This window comes from Colletotrichum acutatum (assembly GCF_030867785.1).
Source record: "Colletotrichum acutatum strain CBS 112980 chromosome Unknown BDZ83scaffold_182, whole genome shotgun sequence".
Lineage (NCBI taxonomy): Eukaryota > Fungi > Ascomycota > Sordariomycetes > Glomerellales > Glomerellaceae > Colletotrichum > Colletotrichum acutatum.
The window spans coordinates 17770-35805 of NW_026849176.1; the positions used below are offsets into that span (position 1 = coordinate 17770).

Here is an 18036-nt window from a genome sequence, read left to right on the forward strand (position 1 = left end):
AGAAATCAACAATTAGCGGAGTTGACTTGTGTACTATTTGAAAGGTCATCTTCAGCTTGGCTGGAGTGGAGAGCGGACTACTCCGTCGAACAAAATGAGATTTGTCGCGGTGAAAGCTTGATTATAGGACACTATATCCGGCGGATCCGGGAATATCTTCAACCTAGCACTGAAGGATTGGCATGGCCATCGGCGTTAACCTAACTAGATTCTTTCCATAAGACATGACTAGTACCCTTGTTATAGCAAAGGTATCCCAATCGTAGTAAAATTCCTTGTAAGCATTCAGCATGTAGGTAGCATGCTGCTGTTCCATCATGTATCAGTGCCATTCTTTGTTTCTCGTTTGCAAAGAAGGAGCCGAAACAGGATCGTTCAATCATGGTAACCAAGTTCTATCATCAAGTAACCTTCTGACATTCAGAAAGTATCCAAGTTGACTCCATGCCCCAGACGGAAGGGTGATCGTCATTGAGCCTCGGCCTTGCCGCTCTACCTAATTGACGACGGGTCTTACCTCGAACTTAGTTCTGCCTCTTCATATCTGTCAATCTCGAGAGATGTCCTATGGAGCGGTGTCACATGAAGCCAGGCTAGCGCCTTCATTCAGTGATTGTTAAGAAAAGAGAGGATATAAATATTCGTTGTATCTCGTCGTTTCTCATGGAATATATTTCAGCAGACTAAACGCCTTTCACCGTGCCTCAGCCACTCGCCTTTGACTTTTGCAGATCCAGCCTGAATCTTTAGACTCTTGCTTAGGCAACCGGTATATCTAAATCATGTTGCTTGGTTATTTTTTTTTCACCTTACTATCGATCGTTCTTAATGTCACCAGCGTCTACGCCACTTCCGTCGACAATGGAGACATAACGAAGGACGTATCCTTACACAAGCGAGAGGCCGAAAAGCTCCAAGCAAGGCTGGTATGCTACCACAAACAGTCTTATCACGTAGCTATCGTGATCGACCGCGACGAATATGACGTATCCTATCGCTATCACGCGACCCAAAAGGGTCAAACCCGAACTTTCAAGCTTGACCGCGATCGCCGTGAGTCAGGCAGCTACGTCGATTCTGCGATTCCGAAACTTGTCGCCAATATTCCCATCAACGGATACGTCGACACCTTCGACGAAGTCGACGAGCTCATCAATGACACGGATCTTCTTCCCTCGAACGGATACGACTGCTGGCAATACCTCAAGAATGCGCTGAATGCAATGCGACAGAGCGGCTGGCTGACGCAGTCCGAGATGGACTCTGCCTATGACGAACTTCTGCAGAAGGCTCAGGATAATGGTATGACTTTGACTTGTCAGGCTCTTTGAGCTGGGGGATAGCGACCATTCGAATTTGCTCTTCTCAGTATATGCGAAGACTTGGGCTACAAGTCACATCCGGATTGCTCGGTCTAGAAGTGTACTAGAATGTATTCTGCCTGTATATGACAAGAACTCAGCAGAGTATCAATGACTTCAACAGAGGGGGTTGGTAGCAAAACGGATCAAGATCGGGAATGTGACACTTTTGGAAGTTCGTGAGATGTAACAAGATCCACTAAGCGTTGAACAACAATTACCAATAATTCTGAAAAATAGCCCTTGAGTACAGAGGAATTATGTCTTGACCTGACTACTTGAATTAATGTCCCTGTCATTTTCTCAAGTTAAACAAAATGAGAAACCGGACCCCCCCCCTCCCCCAAAAAAAAAGAAAAAAGAAAAGAAAAGTTGTATAATGTGATGAGTAATCTATTCTATCTAGGACTCGATGTGATAATGACATTTACAAGCTAAAATTTGACACAGGAGTGATATTAGTAATAGGAAGTATCACTAGTCGTTGCTAGGCAGCGTAAATCGGTTGGATAGATTGAGTCTTTACATTTATATTGTATGATCACTTTACAGAGGGAGGTAGATTCTCTGCGATGATACAGATGAGTCATGGAAGTAAGACGTCCGAATACAACATAAAAGCATCATTCATGTCATCCGAGAAGCTGTGGGGAGGTCAATATTGCATGGTTGTTACATTAGGTAATGCGTGCTGACTTGTACTTGAGTCTGTTATGGTTGGTTGGGTAAGACTACATTACTTCACTAAATACCTACGCAGGAAGAGCTTGCCAAAGAAACTTTGACTGTATAGCGCGGCTGAATTAGACTATTCTAGCTTATCTTGTCTATTCTCGGATTATCAAGTATACTTCAGCTCGGCTCCACAAAGCCATTATACTGACCGCCTCCCCCAGAGCTCAAGTTACATGGATGAGTTTATTCGAAATTTCCCGACAGGTGTTGGGCAGAGTAGTGCTATTCCATCATGGATATACGTAACCGTTGAAGTATTAATCAGTAGCGCCTCTCATCCTGATCCTTTTCAAGTCACTGTGCATTCGTAGGTCCCTTCTCGCCGCTCGGGGGCGGAGCACCAACTGGCTCCTTGTCCTTAGGTGGAGAATCGCTGATCGGATCCTCCTTCATACTCGAACCAGCCTCTTGACCTAAGCATCCCTGCTGGTCCGTAAGACCGCCGTAAAAGCTTTCTCGGTATGCGGCGTCCAGCTGAGCCTGGAAGTTGGCGTCGGTGAACGGCACTTGAGTCTTTTCGTATTTGACATCGGACAACGCTTTCTTCGCAGCCTCGGGAAGAGAGAACCAGCTGACGACTGTGCGCTCAAACACCTTGTCTCCATCAGCACCTGTGAATGGGGAGAAGGCATTGTCGTGAATCTGCATTTTGGGGTGTGTCGGCGTATCCACTCCGACTCCCGAGGAAGCGTACGAGATTTTGCCCGCCGGTGCAGTATCCCAGACAAGATGATCGGTCGTAAATGACACACCCACAGGCGACACGGATGAGGCGTCTTCCCCGCAGCCAAACTGGTTCAACCAGATTACCACGCTGGCCCAGTAGTGTCTATGACCTTCGTTGTTGCCCTTGCCCCAGCGGACCTTGGGCATGTAGTAGGAAAACATGATACCAGTACGATCCTGACTTTGTCCACCCCTGACATAGACTTGGGCAGTGCCTCCGGCATCACATCCGCTTCTGCCACCTCCAGTCGGCCTCAGACCTTCCCTAAATTGCTTTCTATTAGTCTCGTTTCGTGCCCATGGATCCTGTGGAAGGCGGCAAGTCTGATCTTACCCAAGATTGCCGGTGGCATCAACAGCGGGATACGGATCGCAGCCGCCTGAAACATAGAGGAACGGATTGAATCGAAGCTCTAACTGTCCTTCAAATCCCGTCGAGGCGCTCTGGGTGAGCGGGACGATCTTATCGTGGCCCAGTGTCGGATGCCCGGCATAATCATCATTGCCTCGTGGGAGGACAGAGGACAATGCGCCATGAATGAAGAGGCAGCCAAGGGACGGCTGCAATATGCTGAGCTTCATGCTGAAATCGTTCGCCTCGAGTTAAGAGGTTACAAAAGACCACAATTGGAGGACACGAGTGGCGGATGGATTAGAATGAAGGAAGCGATGGCATTAGAGATATCGGAACAAGTTGACACAAACCGGCTCACGAACGGGGATACTACTGTGACTTTATTTGTCAGTGGCTGACTTCAGACTTTCGATGTGACTTTATTGCAGTAGCTACATGTAATTTCAAAGTTGCCTCCACCTGAATTGTTATAGCCTGCGAACTCTTTTGTGCACGATCTGTTATTAGTTTCATCATGGTGTGAGCTTCTATGCGGTGTTTCCGAATCCAGACCACTCCGTACCTGACTCTCGTCTTTTTCTGGCGGGGAAGAAGATAGCTTGACACTAACCCAGACCCAGCAATCCGTATGAGATCTACAAGTCTTGCCTTGGTATTCCCAAGAAGAAAATATACCTTCGGTTGAGCCGGCCCTCTTTGTATTTTGGGTGAGTTCTTGGGTAATACTTGTCAGCCTTACCTGACTGCCGAATTGTGTTTAGTTAAATTTGTGGGCACAGCCGCTAATTAGAGACGGCTGTCGAGGAACCATCTGCGATGAGGCTAAGGAATTAGACTTTTCTAGAAAAAGTTGTGACCTGTTGGTCCTTGCTACCAAGTTCTCAATACGAGGCGCCCTGCACTCCTCGAATGACGTGTGATGATGCGACATCAGCCCAGATTCACTATGTGTTCTAAGCCTAGTCTAATCTGCTTTCGAGCTACAAGGTCTAGTAGCAAAATACAACTCCATCATGAAGCTTCAAGTCAACACCTCTTCTAAGCCGTTGTGCCTGCATAGAGGACCGGGCCGATCGCATGCGGGAAGCATGTACCTCCCGAGTCGAGCCAAAGCTCAAGGATGAAGTACAGATAGCTTGGCACGTATATTAAACTTTAGAGGTGCGGGCCGAACTCGGTTGTGCCCATTGGCTACGGTTTCATAACCAAATGAAAGACAGAAGTGTCAATAAAATGACAGCAATGTAATTAATACCCCAACTAGAGTATAGTCTAAACGCAAAAGACTACGGATACTCCGGGTGACAGTGCGGCAAGTTTCTGTTACGTGACGTTCCCCAGGATCAGAATCGTGCAAGTGTACCAAAACCAGGATCCTGGAGGCGAATTATTCGGAGCAATGACTGCTAGGTCTCAAACGTTAACCGCAAGTTCAACTTTGTTTTGTGGTCGACCTGAAACTTATATGAAATTGAGGGACAACTGGATAGGGCTGGGAGGTTGCATGTAATTCGTCTCTTAACCCGCCTTAGCTTCGAGTGAAGTCACTTGAAAACCATCCGTTTCGGTTATGACCGAATCAGACCGGCGGTGGGATAAATGAACACTATTATGGTGAGTAATCTCTGTATTCTCCGGTCATTCTCTACCAGGATGGACTCCAGCCTGGACAGCCCAGAAGGGCTGCTGACTTCTGAGGAAAGGCGTCAATTACACCAGCCAGAATGTGCTTTAAATCAAGACAAAACTTCTTGAAAATGGAATGGCTTGATTAGCTCGTTGTACAGACTTTCACACCTTCCTCCTCTTATAAATCTCGTCACTATGCGCTTCTTACTTTCGACTGCCGTCTTTGGCCTCCTTGTCTTCTTGAGTGGCTTTGTCCACAGCGCTGCAACGGACATTGATGCACAGTCCCTAGCAGAGCGTTCAGGGACCTCTGAGATCATCCGTCGCCGATGTGTTTGTCGACATTCCACGGCTAGGTTAAGCTTCCCTCACCCGCTCCGGGGTCATGAGAACCGCAGGTGGCTTGCCCCGTTATCGCTTCGACGGAGAGGCTGGCCGAGTGGGGTCGTGGCCTTAGGTACGAAGACGGCCTGAAGCAGAAACAGAATGGCTCGAAAGGGCAGTCGGAAGACTAGAACTGGTTGCATAACATGCAAGTGAGTGTGCCTGAGAGTGTCCATTCCATCGATCGGTACCTTACACAGTGAGAGCTGGAAACTTTCCTCAGAAGATACCTTGCATCTAATCTTTCATGACCAAGTAGGATACGCAAAGTGAAGTGCGACGAGACCAAGCCGACCTGCAATCGCTGCGCAGCCACCGGCCGCCAGTGTGATGGCTACAGTCCGGCGCCCTCGCCAACAAACAAATCCCAACTCCGCCGCTACCGACCGCACCATGTCTTTCCAGGGGCCGACGGCGTCGGAGAGGGCAGAGCCTTGCAGTTTTTCTGCGAGGTAGCCGGCCCTTACATGTCGGGCGCCGTGGACCCTCATTTTTGGCCTAAACTGGTGATGCAATTTACCAGCTTCGAGCCTGCCGCACGCCACTCTGTCATTGCCATCAGTACCCTCTGTGAACGTCTACAATTCCAGGAGGATATGGACGAAGAGATTCTCTTGAAAGACGATCTTTACGCCTTGCAACATTACAACACAGCTATCCATGACCTCAGGACTATGACCTCTCCTGAGCGAAGTCCCGTCATACTGCTAGTTTGTCTGCTATTCATCACGGTTGAGTTCCTACAAGTCAACCGTGATGAGACGGTAAAGCACTTAAAGCACGGTTTTCAACTTCTTAAAAGCACAATCAGAGACTATGCCTGGACTAAAGAACACTTACTGCCCCTCTTTCGAAGATTGAGCATCTATGCGTTCCTGCACGCAACCGATCCTAGAGACTTTCCCGATCTGGAAGGTCTCGAGCACCAGATTCCCAGCAGCTTTTCAACATTTTACGACGCCCAAAGGATGGTTGACGACATCTTCAGCCGCACCATGCGCTTGGTGCGGAATGGCGACCCTTATAGGATATACCCAGAAGAACACCAATTCGTGCCGCCTGATCTACTCGTTGAGCAAGCCAGCCTTGCATCATCACTAGATCAGTGGAAGATACTATTTGATGCATTTGAAGCCCGGCCTGCATCACCACCGAGCGAGTCTGTCCCCGGGCAGGAGACTCTAACAACGGCATTACGATACGTCATTGTGTCGAGATACGAATGTTGCAGAATATGGCTGAACACGGCGTTTGGCGACAAAGAGTACGACTACGACAGTCACTTGGCTGTATTCAAAGCAATGTCCACAGAAGCAGGGATAGTAGATCCGGAGGTGCTTGCGACCTTTGAAGGGTCTCCTTATTTCACATTCGACACCGGCTACCTTCCTTCAATCTCACTAATTGCAACGAGATGTGCGCATTTGGAGGCGACATTAAAAAGTCTGAGACTGAAGCCGCTCCCAGGGCTCCCAAGAGAGAATATGTGTCTGCTTGCCCAGGCCGGAGATTGTCTGTGCGAAGCCCTACCAGCATCTTCACGGAACCTTAGTCGACTGGAGATTGCAGAGTCTACTACTTGACTCTACTACTTGACTCCACTTGGAGAGTTATACACATACACATGAAAATGACCGTCTAATAAAGCATCACGCTCTTCGCTATGTGCTTTTCCCCGGTTACTGCACTGGTGGGTGTCCATCCAGGACCCACGACTTGATTAGTGAGGCAGACTCGGCTGGCAGGTCGAATGGGGCTAAGTGACCAGAGTTGAATATCTCCGCATAGGTAAGCTCTTTGTAAGACTTCCACCTGCCAGCCACCTTAGCGTCATGGTACCAAGGAGTCATCTCTCGGAAGCGGAAGAAGGGGTGGCCATGCCATGCCAGTCCCTCGTTGACGAGCCGCCGCATCCCAGCTGCGTTGCAGTATAAATCTTTGTCGCCCACGTAGATGAGAACTCGAATCCCCTGTAGGAGTTGTCAGTGAGATTCGATACAGGCCTTGTTCTGTCCCCGGGCTTTACCTCATTGAGAAGCCCGTTGACGTACTCATCGCTGGACTTCCACAAGTCACCCACGCTCTCCCACTGCTTGAGGATTTCGTACGAGATCCCCTCAAACGAAGCGTCTTCGTCAACTCCGAGGGCAGCCTTTACCTTGGTCTGGTTCAAAAAGGCGTCGATATGGCCCAGCTCAGCGTAGCATTCTTCTGAAGGACCATCACCACAACTACGTCTCCAGTCATAAGGGTTGCGCTTCATTTTCTCGACAACGTACCCGCTCATGGAGGAACATTTCTCGTGTGTCGCGATACAAGCTCGGGATGTCCAACCTTCATCATCGCCCGTGCCTTCGCAAACCCCTAGATTCTGCTCGCACCATAGGCTGAGTGGAGCCCATTCGATGCACTGTGAGGTGCTTAACAGACTATCAGGCCCGGAGCAAAGCGCTTCGAAAGTCCCTGGATTCTGAATACGAAGTCGTATTAGTCCGTTACCAATGAGAATTCCCTTCAAGTTGATGAGCGGGACCCGCGAAGGTAGCTGAACCGGTGATTGGTCTCCTGCCCAATGATTTTCGTTATTCTGAACCGAGAACTCTGGAGCAGCAGAATGGAGGTCGACATTGCGGGAGTTTATGTCGTGGGAGATTGCCTGATTGTTAAGTATTGCGGAAGCCAGAGCCGGCACCCATGATCCACCATAAGACTCGCCAGCAATATAGAAATCAAGGCCTGAGTATTGGGGGAAGGCGATCAGGAGTTGACGAAGGAATCGATCCATCATTTGAGATGCTTCTTGCAGACCATTGGGTATTTTGGATCCCGTCGAATAGCCGACACTTACTGGCTGACTGGAGTTGGAACATGCAAGTATCAGTTAAGCATCTTTGAAAGTGATAGACATGAACCCCAAGATCAAGGTTGTACCAAAGAGACATTACTCAACTCACTCGACAAAGATCAAGGTCGCATTCGTGTTCCAACCATGCGGGTTATCAATAGTATACCCGCCCCCAGGCGCGATACGACAGGGTCCTAACTCCATCAGGTTTCCATATCCAGTAGAAGACGCTCCTGGGCCACTGGCAATATTCAAAGACAAAGTTAGCAGAGAGATTAGTCTTGGCTCCGAACGACGAGAAGCACTTACCCAGACATCCATAATATTACGGGGTCATTAGAAGGACGATGCTTGCTTTCAAAAAGCCAGAAGAACAGATGACTCTCATCATCTCCATCAGTTGTATCGACAAAGCCGGCAACGCCGGGAGTTGAGCTGTTGCATACACTGGCCGTGTCGGACCCGAGCCTGAGGGAGAATCCCGGGATGTCGGTCGTGGCGGGGAAATGTTTCGCGGGAGAGCCGGGCGACCGAGAGTGGGTTGGTGAAGCAAGGCTTTGGTTGACGAATGCCAGTAGCAATGACGGATATTTGAGGAATGACACTGAGAATCTAAATCGGTGAGACATTTTAACAGTTTTGATGTTTGAGACACCAAGATGCCATGAAGAAGTTGGATGGATCGTCAACTTTCGACTCGTTTCTGGTACAGCGCTTTTGATGACCCGAATAGGAATAGTGCGGGGTTCTTGATCGAGTTGTCGGATCCCTCGCGATAAACACCTACTATCTGCGAACACAGACCATAGCAGAGATGCTTCGAAAGCGCTTCTGAAGGCTAAATATCTCCAGTGCTCTAGCTATTGTATTGAATTGTGCGCAAGTATGTAGAAGAGTTCACCGAGAAGTCACGTATGTAAACTTAAGGGCCTCTTCTTTGAGCAATGAGATCCGCTGGTCAACCAACTTCATCAGCTTCAAGGATCACTACAACATTCAATGTCAAGGAAAGAGAAGAGAAAAGTAGTGTTGGATCCTACAGAGATGTTTCGTAACGGTCGTGTTCATCATCATTTACAAATTTCAAGCAGTGGCGCCAGCAGCCTCGCCATCAACAATCAAGCTTGAGGCCTCCTCGGCATCACTCGGCTTGACGAGCTTGATAGAAACCTCGGGGTCCCGAGCATAGACACGCAGGCCCAAGACACAGACCGCGTTCCATGGAGATCCAGTCAGCTCCTCTTCGTCATCCAAGACAGTGGATTCAGCGTCAGAGTCTGAGTCAGAAGCCTCTTCCTCCTCAGCAGGCGCTTCGTCAACAGGCGCCTCATCGGCGACGTCTTCGGCCTTAGATTCAGTGATGGCAGTCTCCTCGGCTGGCTTTGACTCCTCAGACTTCTTCTCGCTTTCATCGCTTTCGGGTTTCTTCTCTTCAGTCTTGCCCTCCTTAGGCTCCTTTTCATCATCCTTCTTTGGTTCCGGAGTCGGGCCATCGCCAGGCTTTGACGTATTTACGTTTGCTGGCTTCTCTGTCTCAGTAGCTGACTCCTTGACCGCGATTTTGATTGCAATCGAATCGCCCTCCCTCTTCTGATCCTTGTCTTCTGCCTTCTTCCCTTCCTTCCCAACACCATCCTTGCTATCCTTCTTTTCCTCGGTCTTCTTGCCCTCATTCGCAAGGTCAGATACAACCTTGGCGGAATCCTCAAGCGCCTTGGCCGCAATTCCAAGCGCTTTCTTCTGTTTTCTTCTCTTCTTTGCTTTCTTGCTCTCCTTCTTCTGCTTGGCTTCAAGCTTCTTCTTCTCTACGAGCTCATCCTCGTTCCGAACGCCACCTTTGGCGTGGGCGATGTCGTACTGCAAGCCTACCTGGCGCAATTTCTGCGGGTTGCGTTCGGCGTACTCCTTGACTACTTCCTCAACAGGCTTGGTTGTGCTAACATCGCCTTCGCTGTTGCGAACGGCTGTAATCTTTGGCAAAACCTCGTAGATGCCTGGCTCCAAGTCGACCTCGCAGCTCACCGAGCGGTTCTCCCATTTGTGTACAGGGCGGACGCGGCAAATCTGCTCTGGTTCAGGGGCGTCCGTCTTTTTCTTCTCTCCATTCCTGGACTCGTCGCTGTTCGCGGAGGTGGTGGAAGTAGCTTGCTGGAGGACGAAGTGCAGTTCGAACCAGTACTGTCCTTCGAATCCATGGAAGTAGCGGTCGTCAAGCTGCGTCAGAACAATAACAACCATGCCCGACTTCTTGACCTCTACGACGAACTTGGTCTGAAGGAAACCCGTCACCCAAGATACGTTGGCGGAGGTCCACTGTTGCACGACTGTCCACTTGTCGTCGAACAGGCGCGTGCGATGGATGTACATAAAGGTCGAGAGCATATCCTGGTAAGACATCCAGAAGACGCCATCATCGCCAAAGGTATGGTTCATGCGCTTAAGCCAGTATGGTGTCCATTCTTTGGAGCCGTCGGACCATGGCCCGTTCCATTCGCCAACACCGCCATCGGATCGTTCGCCCCAAGGGTTCCTATGGGTGTGAGCGTCAGAGCAGAGCAAGTATTGGGACTCTGGGAACAAATCTTACCGGATCTGAACGAGTCGAACCTTCTTACCATCCTCGTCAACCTCCTCTCGTGACTGGAGGATAGAGTATGCGTGTCCCAACGCCAGGCCGCTTTTCTGCCAGTCCCATCCGGTACCCATAGCGGCAAGGGCGAAGACAAACTCGCCGTCAGAGTTAACAAGCTCTTTCCACAACTTGTCCTTCCTCAACACGCGGTTAGTTGCGATGGTTGAAGTTACGCCACCTGTCATATCCTCAACCCCCTCGCCGGGCCAGCCACCCGAGATAGCTTCATAATCGCCGTGAACCTTGGCGTAAGCCTTCTCAAGAAGCGGCAACCACGTCTCATTCTGATCATCGCAGCGGGCAAAGTAGAGAGCATCGGAGCCTGTCTGGTGCCTCTTCCTATGTTGGCGAGCCTTCTTGCCACTAGCATCGTAGACGTCTCCGTAGTAGTCAAAGTCTGACTCGTTCAGGTAGAGGTTATCGTCAATGACTGTCGAGATCCACTCGCCATCGCGCTGAAAGACAAATCCGTAGACACCACACTCTTCGTCACGAGCAACACAGACTTTCTCCATGAGGTCTTTGCGGTGCGCAATGGTGGCAACCGCGGCGAGCCACCAACAGTCACCATTGGAGCCTTGCTTGATGTCAGAAGAAGAGTAGCCGTTCATTGTGAATTGCGGCGAATCGAAGATCCAGTCAACGCGGTGGATTGAACCAGGGTTGTAATACTCGCTTCCGCGGACGCCATGACGCTTCGAGACCTTGCCAGATCCCGATTTGGCTCCCTTACCGGCAGCTGCATTGGCAAAGGGATTCCAAATGTCACTGTCGCCCCCAAGAAAACGGCTCACCGCAGTGGGGTCGATGGGGATAGTAGAGCTGGGTCCCAAGATCTGCGCGGCGTTGAGTGTGTCGAGGCTATTCTTCACATCCCAGCTACTCACATATGGTACATCTCCCGCGGCACCACTTCCGCCGGTACCCTGGTCCCCGTCGCGGATAAGGCCGTTAAGACAGTTCTTCTTAGGGTCGCGTTCGATGTCGAAGTCGGGGTCGGTGAACTTCTCATTCGTTCTCTCACACTCTCGGACGATTCGCTTGACCTTCTCTCGGCACTCGCGAGCGGCCGCGTCATATGACTCCTGCGCGTTGCGGGTGGAAGAGGCTCCCTTCTCCTGGAAAGCAGGGAGGAGAGAGGTGTAGAGAGCGCGCGGGAAGATAGATGTCACCTTCCCCGGGTATTTCGAGTGGAATTTGTCCCAGAAGTCAGATAAGGTTTCTTGTGGACTCTTCTTCGAGCGCTTCGTTGCTGAAGGAAGGGGAGGCACTGGTGGTGGCGGATCGCCGTACGTTGCCATGTTGAGCAGCGTCGCCAACTCGGATGTCAGAGCAGGTTAAAAGACTAAACTGATGTCTTGGTTGTGTCGACTCTCCTTGAGACAGGAAGTGAGTGACTAGGAGGTTCAATAGGATTGAGCTCATATCGGCCATTCTGCTAGACTTAAGTAGTCACCACAGTCTGACGAAGACATCGCTCGCCTCAAAACTTGTACGACAAGGCCTTGGTAAGGCTACGAGCTACCTACTTAACGCAGCATTTAGTGCTGACGCACCAGCGATAGTTCCCGTGTACAATCGTACACCAAAGGTGTTTGGGTGTGAGGCTGCCTAGAATCGCGTTACTTGGATGTGACAATTTTTAAATGCGAAACGAAACCGAACCAATTGTATGAGATTATTGGTATGAAGGCGCCCTGGGTATCGGAAAGGTCGGCTTGCTTGGCCGCATTCTGCAGAATATCGAAACGAACTTGCTCTGATATGCAGCGAATCGCCAGGGTTGGATCTGGCAATTCGTACTACAAGCACCAACAGCACGCAGATTGGGGGCCATTCTGCCGCCGGGCTTCAGGGCCTAGTATCAGGTAGGATCATGGCGCCAATGACTTTAGCGCCGCGAGGTTGGGCTGATGACAGCGAAACATACGGCTGATCCCCAGGGTCTCCTTCTGGGCCATGCACGCCAGATAACATAAGGGAAGGCTTGCCGTCTCATTCTCGTGAAGTAACTGTCAAAAAGATAACCCCGCGCGATGAACTGGCGACTCTCACGTAAGACTTGGGGGAACGCCATGCATGCATGGGATGCAGGTCGCTGTTAGTGCGTGTCGCTTCCACAAGCCTTTACGACCAACTCATTTTGGACAATGGGGTAACCCAAACAGGGATTTTGTGCAGATGGGAAGGTGAAGCTGAATTTTGGACTGCAGTCACAGGAATCGCAGGCTCACTGCTGATCATTCTGAACGGATGTCATGGCTTGGCCAGACCTGGAGAATCATTCTAGGTGATTGAGGTATCACGTTGAACGATTGGTCACATATATGCACACAACCTAGGAGAGGAAAATGAGTACGTGGAACAGACCCATCATCGACCCCCAGATCAACTTGGACTTGAGGCCGATGATTGATGGATTGGTTGCAATTCATGGCAGGGGTTTCGTTCTGCATTCATGTCCACGTTGACGAAGAGCAACTCCCATGCCCTTTTTTCAAGGAACTTATTCTCGAATTTATTCTACGAAGTTGTAATCAAGCGCCCCCTGATTTTCGCAATGTCAGTATCTAAACATATCTCGGCTACCTGCTTCTGGCGAGGAGTAACTACGCGCAGGCATGCTGGCCAATTGCACGAATGGCACTATGTCTGTCGGGCATGCCTTTGCCATTGGCAGCGAAGCTCATTGTATATCATACCTCAGAACTCGCACAAGCTTCAATTTTCGTCCGACACTGATTGTATTCATCATCAGGTTCTGAAAGGCCAGGCAGGTATTCGATAGGTGTCTCTCATTAGAAGTTCAATATGGTGGCATCTGTCAAGTTCAATTGGAAGCTTCATGTTGATATATGCTCATGTCCTTACTACGAGGTCTGTGGCCGACTCATTTACTTTGCCATGCCGCTCAATTAGGTAAAGTAGACATGGTCAGGCTCAATGCTAACTTAGCACGAGCTACTTGTGGTACAAAGCAAGTACCTTCTGCCAGAAGGTTATGGCCTCCGGCTGAGCAGTCGCTGCTCCTCCAGCTTCTCTGTGATCCGGCACATCGACAACCTCGCCATCCAGACCCTTGTTATTGGCTGCGTTCTGCTGCTTGCCCAGATAGTAGTTCGGCATAAAGAAAGAAGCGATAAGAGGGATACATGACAGGCAGATGGCGGCGATTGTGATGTGCCCGTTTACGACAGCGTAGGCGCGGATAGACCCTTGGCGAATGGGATCATCAAACTGGTACTTCTTCAACGTCTTGATATTGCCGTAAATCTTGGCAATAACACTATTGGAAACGCCGGGAAGTTCCTCACGCATCTGGTCAACCATCTGCTCCGTCCAGATGCTCGTTGCAACGGCGCTTCCGATGCTGGATCCCAAGGTAGACCACAAGGTGATGATGGAAATGATTGAGGCAACGTCGTCGTGCGGAACAGACGCCTGTACACCAACGCGCGCACCAACTACGTTGAGGGAAGAAAGACAGAAGATGAGCTGCGCTGCCACAAGCCGAGCAGTATCTTCGGTCATATTGCCGGTCGGCTGGACCAGAAGGCCGTAACCGAGAATCTTGGCGGCCGCACCGAAGACCATCAGGCTCTTGTAACGATGAGTGCTGCGGTGAATGAGACCAACCACAGGGCCGACCAGGCAAAGACCCATGGTAGTTATGCCTAAGAAGATAGTCCACTGGTAGGTAGTCCACTCCTTGATAATGAGGATGTATGATGAGAAGTAGGTGTTGCGAACAGAGGAGGCCATTTGATTGAAAGTGTGGATGATGACACCTGCGATGAAGGCCCGGTTCTGCAGAATGCTTTTCGTCATGAGGGGCTTCGGAGCGAGGAAGATTTCGAACAGGACGAAGATTGTGAGAATGAAGAACCCCATGACGATCATAGCGATCATGCTTGCGTTGGTCCATCCGCCATCGGCGCTCTTAGCCAGTGTGATAGGCAAGAGGATCAGAGAGAAGGCAAAGCCAAGGAGGATGAGGCCAATAATGTCAATATCAATCATACCCCGGTACGCAAGCTTGGCCCAGTACACCAAGTTCTTGGAGGGGGCCTCAGAGACACCGGTGCGAACGTTCTTAGAATCGGCAATGGTAACCATACCAGCCTTCTCTCCGCGACGCTGCATGGCGTAGAGGGTAAAAATAGCCGGGATGAGGAGAACAGGAACGAGTATGGCAAACATGCCTAAGCCCCATCGCCAGTTCTCGTAGAAGCCCTCGGCAATAAAACCGTTGACAGGGACAGTGACGATAAAAGGCAGGGACAGGCAAGCACCGAAGAAGCCGCGCCATTCCAGAGGAGTCAAATCGGCGACAATAATGTCGCTCAGAAGATCGAGGCCTGACTTGCCGACAGAAGTGAAGCAGATACCGACAGTATAGGCGGGGAAGGCGGTGGCACTGGCTGCAACGGCAAAACCTACGGCGTAGAAGGCGAGAATGACAACGTACGTCGTAGGTCGCGAGGTGATGTCGGCAAGTTTTCCGATGAAAGGCTTGCTGATGGCGCGGATAATCTGACTGGCAGTATTGACGGTACCAAGTTGGCTGTGGACCTTGAACGTTGAAGCAGCCAGCGTGCCAAAGATGGTTGTGGTGATACCCATATCGAGGGCATAGGCAAACATAGTCAGGCCGATGGATACGCCGAGGAGCCAGAGTAGAATCTTGCCCTTCTGGCCAGAATGGTAGAGTACTTTGTTGAAGGCTTCAACTCTGCTGACACCGACTTCCTTTGACCTCTCATTCTCGGCGGATTGGTCGGGCTTCTCATCCGGCTCGAAGAAGTCCTGAGGTGCATCGTTCTGGGCGGGAGCCTTTTCGGGAGCCACTGGCTGGTTGTCGGCCGTGGGTGTCGACATATTTGGCGACTTCTCAAGCTGCCCGATGTTCCGAGAGGCTACAAGGTAAAGTCGATGTTGCACAGACAAAGAGAGAGAGCGAGATGAAGAAGAGTAGAAGAAGTTTATTAAAGCCTCATGAAGAGATGGACAGCAAAAACTCTACGGTCTTGGCAGCTGTCCAGTGCCACCTCTCAATCCTTCCGGTGGGATCTAGCGAAGTGCTAGTAAATGATCACCCCACACTACGAACACAGGCAACCAGAATTGACCAAGGATATGGTTCTGCGGCGTGACATGAAGAACAGTCTCCGAGTACAAGTCTCCTTCGGTACGTTCCGACATCGGTTCGCCCAGTGTCCCGGACACGCGGGTGAGACAGCTGAGCTCAATTTTGTGTGGTTGGCTCTTTGTGTTTATCAGATCCTTTCTGTATCCACTATGGGGGAAACCTGCCATCTAATCAGATGGTCCATATCTCTCTATTGGGGAGGGATCACCACCTTGGCGGGACTAGACTCCGATTAAAGCCAGGATAGATTCCTTCATGGGTAATGTATACAGTGCCTTTAGACTGTACGCAGAGACGCGCCACTGAGAACCCGCATTTCCATGACTTTGTCATTTGTCTGGCTCGGATCCTAGACCAATATCTCAAGAATGAGGAACCATCTCCGAGTTATGTAAGCGGGACGGGTCGTCAAAGTAAAATGGCAAAGATTTTCTTCGAGACATCAGCCCACGGATCATGTAGCAACCTGGATAGTGCTTACTTTTAGCCTGAATTAAGCTTACTCAAGTGGCTATTACTACTCGTTCGAGTCAAAAGATGGGTACAGGATCCCTGTTCCTGGCAATAATCCCGCAGATTCGGCCTCGGACTTTGTCCGGAAGGGCTTGGCTACTGGCTCATCACCAACTCGTCGGTTTATATGGTCACGTCCATTGGACGATCTATTGCGAGAACAGTTCCCCATAGTTTCCTCTTGCTTAAGTCTTTCGGTCTTCAAAAAATGGATCCAGGTACCCTAATTAACAACTGAGGCCACTACATCAAAGGCGCGAATGCTCGTTCAACAAAATTGAGCGAGTCTCGGGAGGGAGAAGACGACTGAGTATCAAATAGAGAATAGTCATGTCTAGTTATGTTGGAATCAAGTATCTTCAAAGACTTCTTACTGCTCTGAGCCTATTTTGTCTCGCCAGTCGCGTGAGTTCTATCGTAGGGGCGTAAAGATCGAAGATATGAGGGAGTCCAGGGTAAACATGCAATTCCATCTGCACATTAGCGGATGCAAGCTTATTTGCAAATGCTACCGCCTCAGCGCAGAACAGATCAACTCCACCAACGTCGATGTATGTATAAGGGAGATTTGCAACGTCAGTTGCTCTCCCTGGTGCCGCATGCGGAGGTATGCCCGATCCTCCAGCCTTGCCCTCGAGGTACGCATTCCAACCAATCTGATTTGACTTATCCGTCCAGGTAAGGAATTTGGATAGAGGACTGTTTGTTTCAACCCTAGTTCTGTCGTCTAGCATGGGATATATGAGGATCTGTTTGGCCAATGGCGGCGACAAGCCCCGGTCCCTCGCCAACATCGATGCGCCTACCGCTATGCCGCCGCCAGCGCTCAACGCGTAAAAGCCTATGCGAGACGCGTCGATGTTCAAGTCGTTTGCATGCTCGCTCAGCCATTTCAACGCGGCGTAACAATCCTCGGCAGGCGTCGGAAACGGGAATTCTGGCGCGAGGCGGTATTCAATAGCGAACATCTGGACCCCGGATTCGAGAGCGGATTTCGCGGCGAGTGGTCGGCTGTGTGGGTCAATATTTCCCCCCACAATCCCTCCTCCATGAACGTAGATGAAAGCCGGCTGCTTGCTCGTAGTTTCGTTTCCGCTCGGGGTGAACTGGTGGAGCGTAATCGTTTCGCCGTCGAACGACTTAACAGCGTGCTTAATTTCTGTTATACCTTCCGGCAAAGCATCCTTGAGGATAGCCGAGAGGCCTGCGTTCACGCTGGCTCGGAGCTCCAACGCATTGGTAGGTCCCTTTGGCGGTCGGATGGCAATCAGTGGACCGGCAACCGCCCAGAACTCTGTGTCGAATTTGAGGCCCGTCATTCTCTGCGTCTGCTTTGCGTAGTAGAGAATGGACAGAATCCCGGCCACCATCCCCAAGAGCGAGAAACCTGGGCCCATGGTGACTTTTTATGCAAAGATCTTCTTCCAAGCTCCTGGTTTGTCAAGGGGGAAAAGGGATGTTTCGCCCCGTTCTATTTTTCCTGCCGGGGGTACGCGAAAGGCATTATATCCCCATAAATCATGGGTTCAAGGTGGGCATCTTTAACGTTGGCGCCACTCGGCACTATGAACCTATTAGTCCAGAAACTTTAGATGACTAGAAGCTCCGCGTTTCAAAGCGTTGAATGTTGGAAGCTTCCAATTCGTCCGAGCGGCATGAATCAGCCCAAGGCCAGCAATCCACCGGGGCTCGGGTGAAATCCTCTGA

The 18036-nt window shown here is 50.4% G+C and overlaps 8 protein-coding genes across 8 annotated transcripts; 3 read left to right on the forward strand and 5 right to left on the reverse strand.

Annotated features, from left to right (window-relative positions):
* Positions 1-782: 782 nt before the first annotated feature.
* BDZ83DRAFT_657286 (uncharacterized protein) lies at positions 783-1331 on the forward strand (the record flags this gene model as incomplete). Its single annotated transcript, XM_060510951.1, has 1 exon — positions 783-1331. One exon carries the CDS (start codon positions 783-785, stop codon positions 1329-1331), a length of 549 nt encoding a protein of 182 aa, XP_060358565.1.
* A 1182-nt stretch (positions 1332-2513) lies between these two features.
* On the reverse strand, positions 2514-3323 carry BDZ83DRAFT_528750 (necrosis inducing protein; the record flags this gene model as incomplete). Its single annotated transcript, XM_060503311.1, has 2 exons — positions 2514-3087; positions 3157-3323. Coding segments are annotated over 2 exons (741 nt in total), but the record flags the coding sequence as incomplete, so codon positions are not given.
* Positions 3324-5292: 1969 nt separating this feature from the next.
* BDZ83DRAFT_767331 (uncharacterized protein) lies at positions 5293-6905 on the forward strand (the record flags this gene model as incomplete). The annotated part of the gene is made up of 2 exons (XM_060515281.1): positions 5293-5342; positions 5450-6905. The coding sequence occupies 2 exons, from the start codon at positions 5293-5295 to the stop codon at positions 6771-6773; spliced, it is 1374 nt and encodes a 457-aa protein (XP_060358567.1). The 3' UTR covers positions 6774-6905.
* On the reverse strand, positions 6516-8664 carry BDZ83DRAFT_767339 (Alpha/Beta hydrolase protein; the record flags this gene model as incomplete). The annotated part of the gene is made up of 4 exons (XM_060515282.1): positions 6516-7160; positions 7217-8045; positions 8145-8276; positions 8345-8664. The coding sequence occupies 4 exons, from the start codon at positions 8662-8664 to the stop codon at positions 6870-6872; spliced, it is 1572 nt and encodes a 523-aa protein (XP_060358568.1). The 3' UTR covers positions 6516-6869.
* A 454-nt stretch (positions 8665-9118) lies between these two features.
* BDZ83DRAFT_657290 (calpain family cysteine protease) lies at positions 9119-11968 on the reverse strand (the record flags this gene model as incomplete). The annotated part of the gene is made up of 2 exons (XM_060510952.1): positions 9119-10565; positions 10623-11968. The coding sequence occupies 2 exons, from the start codon at positions 11966-11968 to the stop codon at positions 9119-9121; spliced, it is 2793 nt and encodes a 930-aa protein (XP_060358569.1).
* A 733-nt stretch (positions 11969-12701) lies between these two features.
* On the forward strand, positions 12702-13041 carry BDZ83DRAFT_143861 (uncharacterized protein). Its single transcript, XM_060501289.1, has one exon. The coding sequence runs from the start codon at positions 12751-12753 to the stop codon at positions 12955-12957; it is 207 nt and encodes a 68-aa protein (XP_060358570.1). The 5' UTR covers positions 12702-12750; the 3' UTR covers positions 12958-13041.
* A 489-nt stretch (positions 13042-13530) lies between these two features.
* Positions 13531-15999, reverse strand: BDZ83DRAFT_767345 (uncharacterized protein). The gene has a single exon (XM_060515284.1). The coding sequence runs from the start codon at positions 15543-15545 to the stop codon at positions 13629-13631; it is 1917 nt and encodes a 638-aa protein (XP_060358571.1). The 5' UTR covers positions 15546-15999; the 3' UTR covers positions 13531-13628.
* Positions 16000-16594: 595 nt separating this feature from the next.
* On the reverse strand, positions 16595-17814 carry BDZ83DRAFT_143881 (Alpha/Beta hydrolase protein). Its single transcript, XM_060501290.1, has one exon. It carries the CDS (start codon positions 17724-17726, stop codon positions 16689-16691), a length of 1038 nt encoding a protein of 345 aa, XP_060358572.1. The 5' UTR covers positions 17727-17814; the 3' UTR covers positions 16595-16688.
* Positions 17815-18036: the final 222 nt, after the last annotated feature.